The sequence below is a fragment of the Helianthus annuus genome, chromosome 4 (genome assembly GCF_002127325.2).
Source record: "Helianthus annuus cultivar XRQ/B chromosome 4, HanXRQr2.0-SUNRISE, whole genome shotgun sequence".
NCBI lineage: Eukaryota > Viridiplantae > Streptophyta > Magnoliopsida > Asterales > Asteraceae > Helianthus > Helianthus annuus.
In genome coordinates, this window is record NC_035436.2 from 136,247,666 (window position 1) to 136,260,490 (window position 12,825).

At 39.8% G+C, this 12,825-nt stretch overlaps 1 protein-coding gene across 1 annotated transcript; it reads left to right on the top strand.

Annotated features, from left to right (window-relative positions):
• Window positions 1–457: 457 nt before the first annotated feature.
• LOC110936874 (E3 ubiquitin-protein ligase UPL3) lies at window positions 458–11,747 on the top strand. Its single transcript, XM_022179290.2, has 18 exons — window positions 458–1,587; window positions 2,529–2,639; window positions 2,721–2,837; window positions 2,918–3,088; window positions 3,172–3,333; window positions 3,453–3,701; window positions 3,784–3,905; window positions 4,877–6,284; window positions 6,869–6,961; window positions 7,222–8,640; window positions 9,515–9,733; window positions 9,805–9,909; window positions 10,057–10,137; window positions 10,214–10,282; window positions 10,362–10,490; window positions 10,748–10,870; window positions 10,953–11,134; window positions 11,528–11,747. The coding sequence occupies exons 1-17, from the start codon at window positions 745–747 to the stop codon at window positions 11,016–11,018; spliced, it is 5,487 nt and encodes a 1,828-aa protein (XP_022034982.1). The 5' UTR covers window positions 458–744; the 3' UTR covers window positions 11,019–11,134; window positions 11,528–11,747.
• Window positions 11,748–12,825: the final 1,078 nt, after the last annotated feature.

Consider the following 12,825-nt stretch of genomic DNA (forward strand, 5'->3'; position numbering starts at 1 on the left):
AATAACCCTGGGCCGGTACCGGTTTTACGTTTCAAATCGGTATACCAGATTTTACCGCCGGTACAAACCTTATGCCATTTCATTGATTTACCGGGGTCTTTCATACCGGATTTACATCTGAAAACGGTAATACCAGTATAACTGGCCGGTATTTACCGGTTTTTAAAACATTAGGACTTTCAGACTACCATAATAGAACCATAAGGTTTACAAATTGTTTAAGCACGCGTTTCTTCTCATTTTTACTCCATTCTTGTCTAATGCTGAAACCATACATCAATAACCCTAGCCGAGAACCGAACAATAAACGTCTAAACACAATCCGACCACACCCGCTAACACCAAAACACCCCTCTTCATTGTAATTCCTTAGTTACCAAGCCCAAAATGGGAAAAAGAGAAGGAAACACTCAAACACCACCGAATGGTAGATATCTCTATCTCCATGTATCTATAACGTACTAGTTACTCAAACACAAAGGTCCAATGCTATATAACAACTCCCACAACAATTAGGGTTTTTTTCAACCCCTTCTTCTTCCCCATTTCACTTCCATCATCAAATTCTCTTCGTACACTCACAAATTCACGAGTCCACTCTCACCCGATCGGTCTGAATTGCATCAAATCACTCAATTCCAGCATCAATTTCTCCAATTAGGCTCGTCAATTTCTCCAATTTGTGGAATTTCATGATGATTAGGGTTAGGGATCATTGTTTCTTCGATCGTCGGTGATCGTTGTATGGAAACTCGTGGCCGGAAGAGGGCGGAGGCCACCTCATCAGCCCATTCGTCCAAACGTCGTCGTTCTACATCCGTCGCTGCTTCAAACGCCGTCGTTTCATCGGTATCTACTCGTTCACGTTCTTCTAATATGGATAATAATATCAATGAATCGTCCGGGTCCGGGTCGGGTCGAGGCCGGCGTGGTAGGAAGAATAGTAATAATAATCAGAGTTTGGGATTAGATAGAGATAATAATAATATGGATAAAGGAAAAGAGAAAGAACATGAAGTTAGGGCTAATGAGAGAGATAATATTAACATAGAGAATAATTTGGGATTGAATATAGATGATGATGATGATGATGATGAGGAGGAGGATGAGGATGATGATAGTGATGGGGGAGGTGTGGGGATTTTGCACCAGAATTTAACGTCTGCTAGTAGCGCGCTTCAGGGTTTGTTAAGGAAGTTAGGTGCAGGGTTGGATGATCTGCTTCCTTCGTCGGCGATGGCGGCGTCGTCGTCGCATCAGAGTGGGCGGTTGAAGAAGATTTTGTCGGGGTTGAGGGCGGATGGAGAAGAAGGAAAGCAGGTTGAGGCGTTGACGCAGTTATGTGAGATGCTTTCGATTGGGACGGAGGATTCACTTAGTACGTTTTCGGTGGATTCTTTTGTGCCTGTGCTTGTTGGGTTGCTTAATCATGAGAGCAATCCGGATATTATGCTGCTTGCTGCTAGGGCGCTGACGCATTTATGCGATGTGTTGCCGTCTTCGTGTGCTGCTGTCGTGCATTATGGTGCTGTTTCGTGCTTTGTTGCTAGATTGCTTACCATTGAGTACATGGACTTGGCTGAACAGGTTTGTCAGCTTATTAGCAAATTAATTAATAGTATTATTATTCATGGTAACTTAATCATGTAAGGTAGACTAAAGTTGTGCTCTGGCGTAAATTTTTCTGTTAGTATGTTAGAAGTGATGCTGCAAGCTGCATAGAAAAGAACACTTTTTTTTGTAACAAGTAGACCTAGGGCTGTAAACGAACCGAACGTTCAGCGAACAGTTCGTGAACCGTTCGGCGGGAAGTTCGTTTATGTTCGTTCGTTTAATAAATGAACGAACATGAACAAGAAATTTTGTTCGATTAGTTAAATGAACGAACATGAACAGAGGTCTCGTTCGTTCGATTGTGTTCGTGAACGTTCGGTAAGGTGTTCATGAACGTGTTCTTGAACATTCGTTGATTTGTGTTCGCTTATGTTCGTTTGTTTGTGTTTTAATTGAAGATCTTTGTACTTTCTTATATTTTATTTATACTTTTTATATTATTAAATTTTTATTTATTTTATTACCCTAACAATGAAACTAGGAAACCCACTTTCACCTTGTTTATGCATCATTTCCCTTTCATTTGTCATTATTTACATCGGCGAATACTACCGACCTCCGTTCCACAATAAGGGATTCAAGTTCGAGTGCTACTCTCTGCGCCATCTATCTTTATCCTTCGCCGTGTTCGCCAAATTTATTTTTGTTCGTTTGTGTTTGTGAACCGTTCGCGAACACGCTCATTTTCTTAATGAACGAACACGAACATAAAATCTCGTTCGGTAAGTGTTCATGAACCGTTCATGAACACATTTATTTCCTTAACGAACGAACATGAACAAGGGCTTGTTCGTATTCGTTCGGTTCGTTTACAGCCCTAAGTAGACCTATTATGTACTTCCAAGTTTGAGTATCGTTGAAATTTTGCAGTTAATGATTTAGTTGTCTTGATTTTTCTTACCATTTTGTTACAGTCCTTGCAAGCTCTTAAGAAGATATCTCAAGAGCACCCGACTGCCTGCTTGCGAGCAGGGGCTCTAATGGCAGTGCTTTCTTATCTTGACTTCTTTTCAACAGGAGTCCAGGTACACATTTATGCTGATGTATGAAGGAAAGGGATGTATATTAAGTATTTTGTGATATTGACTTTCTGTTATACGTCTCAGCGTGTGGCATTATCTACTGCTGCGAACATGTGCAAGAAACTTCCATCTGATGCAGCTGATTTTGTAATGGATGCTGTTCCCTTATTGACTAATCTTCTTCAGTACCATGATGCTAAGGTGAGTACTACAAGTTATGAATTTTATCTGCTGAGGACTTGTTAACTGACTTTCTTTTTTATTTCATTGTACATTTTAAGGTTTTGGAGCATGCTTCAGTTTGTTTGACACGAATTGCGGAGGCGTTTGCAGCATCACCTGATCAGTTAGACAAGCTTTGTATGCATGGATTGGTTAAACAAGCAGCCTCTCTCATTTCAACTAGCTGTTCTGGAGGCGGACAAGCATCCCTCAGCACATCTACATATACGGTATACATGCTTAATTGCTTTTCTTTTTTCGGAACATAGTAATACTATTGAGGGGAAGCATCACTTAAAGTTATCTACTGCAGGGCTTAATCCGATTGCTATCTACATGTGCAAGTGGCTCTCCGTTAGGGTCTAAAACTTTGCTCCTTCTCGGGATCAGTGGGATTCTCAAAGACATATTATCAGGTTCTGGTCTCGTTGCAACGATGTCTGTGTCACCTGCGTTGAGTAGACCACCGGAGCAGGTAATATTGTTTTAAACGTCTTATCTTAAATTCTTAATTACAACGGTTCACTTTTAGCACTTACACTCAAGAACAATGTGTATTGAATAAATTTGTTTTTGTTTCGTTTCGGTTTGTAGATTTTTGAGATTGTGAATTTGGCAAATGAGCTTCTTCCACCATTGTCCAATGAAATCATTACTCTTCCTACCAGTAGTAACGTGTTTGTCAAAGGGTCCCTTTTGAAGAAACCAATCGCTGCAAGTTGTAGCAAGCAAGAAGAATCGAGTGGCGATGCACTTGAGGTATCGGCTCGTGAGAAGTTGTTAAACGATCAGCCTGAGCTTCTGCAGCAGTTTGGGATGGACCTTCTTCCTGTTTTGATTCAGGTTAGCTCCAAAGAGTCGTGGTATGCAATCTTTATCTGCAACTACTCATGGTAATAAATATACTATCTTCTTTGTGTTGCAGATATACGGGTCAAGTGTAAACGCACCTGTGCGTCACAAATGCCTTTCAGTTATTGGGAAGTTAATGTACTTCAGTAGTGCCGATATGATTCAATCTCTACTTGGTTTGGCAAACATATCTAGGTATGTCATTGGTGATTAAAAACTTGGTTTTAAAAAGCGCGCCTGAGGCGCGCTTAAGCGCGACGCGCAACAAGGCGCGCACACTGGGGCTTTTCGCTCAGCGCCTAGAGGAATTACAAAAAGCCCCAAAAAAGCGCGCTTTTTGGGATTTTTCTGGGCTTTTTTGGCCTGAGGCGCACGCCTCTTGTACCCAAGGCGTTTTTATGCATCTAACAGTTGTACCCTGGGTTTTTTGGCTTGTACATGCAGCTAAAATCATACAAAAACCATACTTATAGCCAATGTTGTAGAAGGCGCTAGGCGCTAGTCGGGCGGTGAGGTACAGCCTAGGGATTAATCGGGATTAATCAGGATTAATCGGGATCAATCGGAATGGGATTTTTATATGTATTTTTTCAAAATTATATATATATACCCAATAATATAAAAATAATACTTCAGAATTCACATAAATACTTCAAGTTTCAGATAGTATGGTTCGATTTTGACCGATTTTGACCAATTTTGACCGCCTAGGACCGCCTAGAACCGCCTAGGACCGATTTTGATCGATTTTGACCGACTAATATTGTCTGATTAATCCGATTTTTTACCGCCTAGGACCGATTTTGACCGCCTAGGAACGATTTTGATCGATTTTTGACCATGACCGATTAATTGACCGCCTAGCTCAAAATTAGGCAGTAGATGACCGCCTAGCGCCTAGGCGCCGATTAATCGGCCGCCTAGACCGATTTCTGCAACCATGCTTATAGCTATAATTTGGGTATGGAAAGCTAAAAAACGTATGGGATATATAGAAAAATATATATAATTAGCTTGCGCCTCGGGTATGAAAAGCCCACCACTTTTGTGCTTCGCGCCTCGGTTTTAGATCTCGTCGCTTTTGTGTGCCTTCCGCTTTTTAAAACCAAGATTAAAAATTTATTTTTATTATTTTGTGTAGAAGTTTCTAACATTTGAGATTTTAGTTTCTTGGCTGGGGTTTTGGCATGGAAGGATCCACAAGTGTTGGTACCCTCGCTTCAAATTGCGGAGATACTAATGGAGAAACTTCCTGAGACTTTCAGTAAGATGTTTGTGAGAGAAGGTGTGGTTCATGCAATAGATATTCTCGCTGGGTCATCATCCTCGTCATCGTCGTCATTGTCTGTGACCGGTAATGCTCTTTCTCTGCCATTATCAAGTGAGAAGGTTAATGATTCTATACCTGGATCATCGTCTTTACGCTCGAGGCGTTACCGACGTCACGTTGGTTCAGATGTAAATACTGCTGAAGATTTGAAAAACTCGGACTCTCTAGCAGATATGCCAGCTGTTAGTTCTAGTCTTCGGATGGCGGTTAGTACACGTGCAAAAGCATTCAAGGATAAGTACTTTAATTCCGAGCCCGGTGCTACCGTTGAAGTTGGGGTTACAGATGATCTCATACATTTAAAAAATCTTTGTAAGAAGTTGGGTGCTGGTTTTGATGATCAGAAGGCCAAGTCAAAGGGGAAGTCAAAAGCATCTGGTCTTCGGTTTGCTGAATTTTCACCTGGAAAAGAAGAAAACTTGTTAGGAGTGGTAACCGAAATGCTATTAGAGCTAACGAAAGATGACGGAGTTTCCACATTTGAGTTCATTGGCAGTGGCGTTGTTGATGCGTTACTAAACTACTTCTCTTGCGGGCACTTCTCAAAAGAACGAGTGTCAGAAGTGAATTTGCCTAAGCTACGACAGCTAGCGAGTAAAAGATACACGTCGTTTATTCAGGTTGCACTTCCGTTAACTGTTGATGAGGGCAAACAAGCTCCGATGAGTGTTCTTGTTCAGAAGCTTCAATATGCTTTGACGTCTTTAGAACGTTTCCCGGTGGTTTTGAGCCACAGTTCTAGATCATCAACTGGAACTGCACGGCTCTCTTCTGGTCTTGGCGCGTTATCTCAGCCATTTAAATTGCGGCTTTGTAGAGCACATGGTGAAAAGTCCCTTCGTGATTATTCTTCAAATGTTGTTCTCATTGATCCTTTGGCCAGCTTGGCAGCTGTAGAGGACTTCCTTTGGCCCCGTGTTCAGCGTAGCGAGTCTGGCCAGAAACCTTCGGCATATGTTGGGAACTTAGACTCTGGAACTGCACCTGCTCCTGCTACTGCTACTGGTACACGTCATCACTCGACGAGATCTAGGTCATCGGTTAATATAGGTGACTCGGCCAACAAAAAGGAGACATCACAAGGGAAAAATGCAAGCGCTTCAAAAGGGAAGGGAAAAGCTGTATTGAAGCAAGGTCAAGATGAGGGTAGAGGAGGACCACAGACTAGAAACGCTGCTCGTAGGAAGGCTTCGTTGGATAAAGATGCACAGATGAAATCTGTAGATGGGGATTCTACTTCTGAGGTACCCAACTTTGAATTTTTTTTTTTTTTTTTTTTTTGCGTATAATGTTCATTGTTCTATTTTTATTCAACCATCGTCGTGCGCACAGGTCTTGGGTTATTGGTGTGTAATCATGTATCGTGAAGTTTTATAGGTTAACGTATTTGTGTAACAGCTGATGGTTAGGTCTAGGGATATTTGACAGTGATATACTTGACTAATGATTAAGGAGAATAATTATGTCCATACGTTGTAACCTGTGTAACGAACCAAAATATATCATTTTCAAGTATTCAACCTGTGTAATTCCAGGATTTTTTATTTCAGTTTGCTAATTCTCACAATTCTGTATACTCTAATATTGATTTAGGAGATTAATTATGATATACATTGTAACGTGCAAATCAATAACAAAATATTACTTTAAAAATAGTTAGATGTAGGAAGTTATCTGAATCTAGTGTTCACTCCCTTGTTTCTTTCTATTTCCAGGTTCTTCATCAGTTCCCCTTTTTTTCACTAGATGGTCTTGAGCTCATTTTGCTTCATTTTACCATTCTCTACCATTGTTTTTGTTTGTATTAGTAAGCGTTTGTCTTTTGTAGGATGAGGACTTTGACATATCACCTGCTGAGATCGATGATGTATTGGTGATTGAAGATGATGACGTTTCGGAGGATGACGAAGATCATGACGATGTATGTTTGCCATAGCATTTTCTTTACGCTAATATGTGTAAACTTACCCTTTTTAGTGATCTCATAAATGTATCATCATCATCATACTCGGTAAATCCCACCAAAAGCAAAGCTAAGGTAGGGTATGAGGAGGGTAAGATGTAGACAAGCTTACCTCTACAGTCTACCCCGTAGAAATAGAGAGACTGCTTCCAGTGAGACCACCTGCATATATGTATGTATTTTGTAATAATAACCGAAATGGTTTTGACGTTTTGTAGGTACTAAGGGATGATTCTCTTCCCGATTGCATGCCAGACAAAGTTCATGATGTAAAGTTGGGTGAGGAAAGACCCAATGATAGCCAGACGAACCACCCGGCTAGTGGTTCTAGCAGCAGAGGTACTGCTGTTCCTGGTTCAGACTCATTGGGTTCAAGGGGCGCCATGTCGTTTGCCGCTGCCACCATGGCTGGGCTTTCATCAGCAAATGGGGGTAGAGACCGCCATGGGCGGCCCCTCGTCGGGTCTCCCAGGCTTGTATTCTCGTCAGGCGGGAAGCAACTAAACCGGAATCTAACAATCTATCAAGCTGTTCAGAGACAGCTTGTCTTGGATGAGGATGATGATAACGGAACTGATTTTGTATCTAGTGATGGTAGCAGATTATGGGGTGATATTTATACTGTCACATACCAAAGAGCAGACAACCAAACAGTCGGAACTGTTACACCATCCAAATCTACTACTACTAGTACTAAAGCAGCCTCAAACATGAACTCGAAAAGTGGTGATCCACTGATCCATCCAATGTCTCTTCTAGACAGCATTTTGCAAGGAGAGCTTCCATGCGATTTGGAAAAGAACAATCCTACTTACAACATATTATCTCTGTTACGTGTATTAGAGGGTTTAAACCAGTTGGCCCCACGTTTGCGTGTACAGACTGCCACCGACGGTTTTGCTCAAGGAAAAGTTTCTAGTCTAGACGACCTGAATGTTACTGGCGGTGGCGTTAAAGTCCCTTGCGACGAGTTTATAAATAGCAAATTAACTCCCAAGTTGTCTAGACAAATTCAAGATGCTCTTGCGCTTTGCAGTGGTAGTCTCCCATCATGGTGTTATCAGCTGACAAAAGCATGCCCGTTTTTGTTTCCATTTGAAATTAGGCGTCAGTATTTTTACTCAACTGCCTTCGGTCTGTCTCGCGCGTTAAACCGGCTCCAACAGCAGCAGGGTACAGAGGGCCATGGATCTTTGAGTGAGCGCGAATTTAGGGTCGGAAGGTTACAACGACAGAAAGTCCGTGTTTCACGAAACCGTATTTTGGAGTCTGCTGCAAAAGTCATGGAGATGTATTCTAGCCAAAAGGCGGTTCTTGAAGTTGAGTATTTTGGTGAAGTTGGCACTGGTTTGGGCCCCACGTTGGAGTTCTATACTCTATTAAGTCATGATCTTCAAAAAGCAGGACTGAGAATGTGGAGATGTAATTCCCCAGAATCAGTGGACCTTGTTTTAGCACCTCTCGGGTTGTTCCCGCGTCCTTGGCCTCTTACCATTGATGCTTCCGATGGGAGCCAGTTTTTCAAGATAACCGAGCATTTCCGTCTTCTTGGTCGTGTGATGGCCAAAGCGCTTCAAGATGGGAGGCTTTTAGACCTTCCACTTTCACCGGCTTTCTATAAACTTCTGCTTGGACAGGTGAGCTGGTTTTTTACTAATTCTAAAAACTTAAATATATAATATTAGAATTGGACGGTGGGGCGTCTGGTGATGGATAATTATTTTAGTGCTGGTCGAACTGGGTCAGGGAAGTTTGTTTGTGTTCGTTTGTTTAATAAATGAACAGACATGAACAATTTTGTTCGTTTAGTTAAATGAATGAGTATGAACAAAAGCCGTGTTCGTTCGTTGTGTTTGTGAACTTTCGGTAACGTGTTTGTTTATGTTCGTTTGTGTTCATTGATGTTTTTAGGTTTTATATTTTATTTAAATTAAATAATTAATTCCGACAAATAAAATAATTAAGAAGTATCGATGTATTATATATTCGGTTCATGAATGCTTGTTTGTGTTCGTTTGTTTTCATTTGTGTTCATGAACGTTCATTTGCGTTCGTTGCCTAAAATTAACAAACGAACACGAACACGCTCATTTTCTTAACGAACGAACACGGACATAAAATCTCGTTCGGTAAGTGTTCATGAACAGTTCGTGAACACATATTTTCTTAACAAACGAACACCAACAAGGTCTTGTTCATGTTCGTTTGCAGCCCGTGGAACTGTGGAACGTTACTTTTGTACTGAATGTTAATGTATTAAATATTATCATGAAAACTATATTATTGTAGTAATCTATTACTTATAGTGAAGTGATTTATACGGTATGCTTTAATTCGACACTTTCATTAAGTTTCTACTCACCTAACCCATTCTTCTTTCAGCTAATTTACGTGATATAACCCGTAGACATGTTGGAGATAACCCATTTCATAGTAAATGGGTTGAAATCGCCTGTATTTATGAATCTTTTTTTTGTTTTGGATTGAAACATGCAACTTCTTTTGTTACAGGAACTTGATTTACATGACGTTTCCTTGTTTGACGGTGAATTCGGTAAGACATTGCAAGAGTTGCAAGCTCTTGTTTGCCGGAAACAGTATCTAGAGTCGATACATGACCAAGATGAGATACTAAACTTAAAGTTTAGGGGGGCGCCAGTTGAAGATCTTTGCTTGGACTTCACACTTCCTGGCTATCCTGATTTTGTTCTCAAAACAGGCGATGACAATGTACTTCATCTTTTTACCTTTTTTTATGTTTATGCGTTCATTTTCGTCTTCTGAAATGTCTTTACTTACAGGTTGATTTAAACAATTTGGAGGAGTATATTTCTCTGGTAGTTGATGCTACTGTCAAGACTGGTATCGCTCGGCAAATGGAAGCATTTAGAGCTGGTTTTAATCAGGTCGTCTCATTTTTCCCCTGCAGTTCTTTTTCTTAAAACCACATTTACGTGAAAGTGTGTCAATGTGTAAAAATTAGTTGTCGACTAAGAAAACTGTTGGAATGGGCCGATCCTATCCAGCTAACGTGTTCATTACATTCTTGCCAGGTTTTTGACATTTCGGCTCTACAAGTATTTTCTCCAAGTGAGTTGGATTATTTACTTTGTGGTCGTGGAGAGTTGTGGGAGGTAAACTTCTTTTTTGGTCCGTTTCTTATATCTAAGCATGTGAAAGCAATATCTAAAAGAAGTCTTTATTACACAGGCTGATACGCTTGTTGAACACATAAAATTTGATCATGGATACACCTCCAAGAGCCCTGCAGTAGTTAATGTAAGTGACATCATCACCTCTTCATGTCTTGTGTTATTATTCAAAAGAATTCGAGTATAATAAATTATGTTGTCTTTAGTTACTTGAGATAATGGGAGAGTTCAATCCGGAACAGCAACGCGCTTTCTGCCAATTTGTGACCGGCGCACCTCGGCTTCCTCCCGGTGGTTTGGCCGTATTGAATCCTAAGTTAACAATTGTGAGAAAGGTATGCTGTGAACACCATTGCACTGTTGTAGGGCAGTTTCAAGTATTCACTTCAAATACTTAAAATTTCTTATTTGCCCGTTTATTAAATGCAATTTATAATATGGCCATTATACCTTACTCTTTCTCCTTACGCTACAAAGTCTCGTATCAGAATGCGGGTTTTAAGGGAATGGTATAAATGTCATTAAGTTTAAAAATGGGTAATTATGATATTATACCAAGTGTTATAAACACAGTTTTTGTTGTCTGGCACAGCATTCGTCAACAGTCAACAACACGGCCTCCCATGCGGCTGGATTGTCGGAATCTGCAGATGATGATTTGCCAAGTGTGATGACATGTGCTAATTACCTAAAGCTTCCTCAATATTCCACCAAGGTGCTACCTATTTTTTAATAAATTAAAATTTTACCAACAATTGTTGGGCTTTATAATCTAACTATAGAATTTGTTTGCACAGGAAATCATGTACAAGAAACTTCTATACGCCATTAGCGAAGGACAGGGATCGTTTGATTTGTCATGAGTTTTCAATTTAAACTAACCAAAATGTGTATATTTATCCAAAACTCCTTTGATAAATGGTGCATAATTGGGGCCTAATAAAGTTCAAGTTTCACCGACTGCATGGTTATGATCAAGGTCAGTTCCCTCTTCTTTTCTCAAAAGCACAGATTAGTGGTGTCGAGCTCCGTCTGTTTAACTTAACAGAGCTCAAGGTTGGCCCGTTTTGAGCAGTATATCCAAAGCTCGAGCTTGTCTTGTCAGGAATTTTTCAAGCTCTGGGTTGGCTCCTTATCATTAATTAATTATCTAGTTATAGTTATTATATTTATTCACGAATAATTATTTTTATTTTTATAAGTATAACGTTATACATATAAAATAGTTTATAGTATTTAGTTTTCTTTAATAAGCCAGTTTTGAGTAGCTCATGAGCAGCACGGCTTGTTTACGCCTCGAAAAAGTGAGTTGGATAGATGGGTCGGAACGGGTAGTTATTTATAAGTTTCATTTCATTTTCACTTAATGCAGATGCGGAACGGAAATGATTGGTTCAAGAAGGCTTTATGAGGATGAACAAACTTGTCGGGCTGTTACTTTTTTTAATTTTCTACAAAGGATTTGTAAATAAATAGTGGAATGATGTACACTGTAGTTTGCTTTTACCTACTTGAAATTTTGTCTATGCAACTTATTTTGAATATGTACTTTGTTTTTTTGGTGGGTTTTATGCATTTTTTTGATTTTTTAATTAGCTAAACTATGTTTCTTTCAACATTAGATGTTCTGTTGTCTTGTATTTTCTACAAAGTTCTGTGATTGAAAAATTAACTCTTCCTGTTTTCATTAAGAAACATTTTTGTTTTGTTCATGTTTAGTATAATAGTTGGTTTTATCGAATATGCTGAGAATAACTTATTCTGAACGATAACCTATTAGCTGTGTGTCACCAATTTTTTTTAACAGAATTTCTTTTATTTCTGTCGCCTGTGGGACTTGAACCAAGACCTCCCTCTCCCAAGGTGTTTAAAGGTTTTCTCTTCGCTGATGGACCACCAAACACAGAGTAACCAGAGTAAGAGAACACAATGGCACATGAGATTGCTAAGATGTAAACCATCCATGAATTACATATTCTAGACACTTCAAGTGTTCAACTCTAGTACATACATTGATAGTCACATGACTTTTTTTTTTGAACGACAAATTTGGATCACTGACACTTTTTTTTTTTGAACGACAAATTTGGATCACTGACGGACCACTGGAGTATCTTCGTGCCACTAGCAGAACCATCTGATCATATCCATCTCCACTAGGCAATACAATGCCTATACACCAATTCAGGAGGAAACCCAATAAATATGGGTAAACAACCCCCTTTGTGGGAATCGAACCTATGACCTAATGGTCATAAGCCTTATCCCACCACCAAGATACCACTAGGCTATAATGCCATGATAGTCACATGACTTAATCTAGAATTAAACAAAAGATATGCATGCAGCATCCCAGTGCCTCCCTAAGTGTAAGCTTCAGTTTCGTTTCTTGAAAAAAAAAACTTAAAAACGGTCATGAACAATTGGTGAGTCTGCAGGTTTTTGAAATGTATCATTGCTTTGACACAAGTATCATGCTGTAATTAGAATTAGTCCACAATAAACCTGGACTATGCACTACGCCCCTGAAGAAATGCTAAGTGACACTAGGCTACTCCGTCAGTTCGTCTCGTGTATAACAGTCAATCTCTATTCTTCACTCGACAATGAGTCTGATTCTTCCTTGTCGATCCTCCAAAACAAACAACACCGGTGAACTCGTTACAAGGA

Coding starts and splice junctions, on each gene's coding strand:
- LOC110936874 (XM_022179290.2), top strand. CDS start 745: ATGGAAACTCGTGGCCGGAAGAGGGCGGAGGCCACCTCATCAGCCCAT. Junction 1,588..2,528: donor ACATGGACTTGGCTGAACAG/GTTTGTCAGCTT, acceptor ATTTTGTTACAG/TCCTTGCAAGCTCTTAAGAA. Junction 3,906..4,876: donor GGTTTGGCAAACATATCTAG/GTATGTCATTGG, acceptor TTGAGATTTTAG/TTTCTTGGCTGGGGTTTTGG.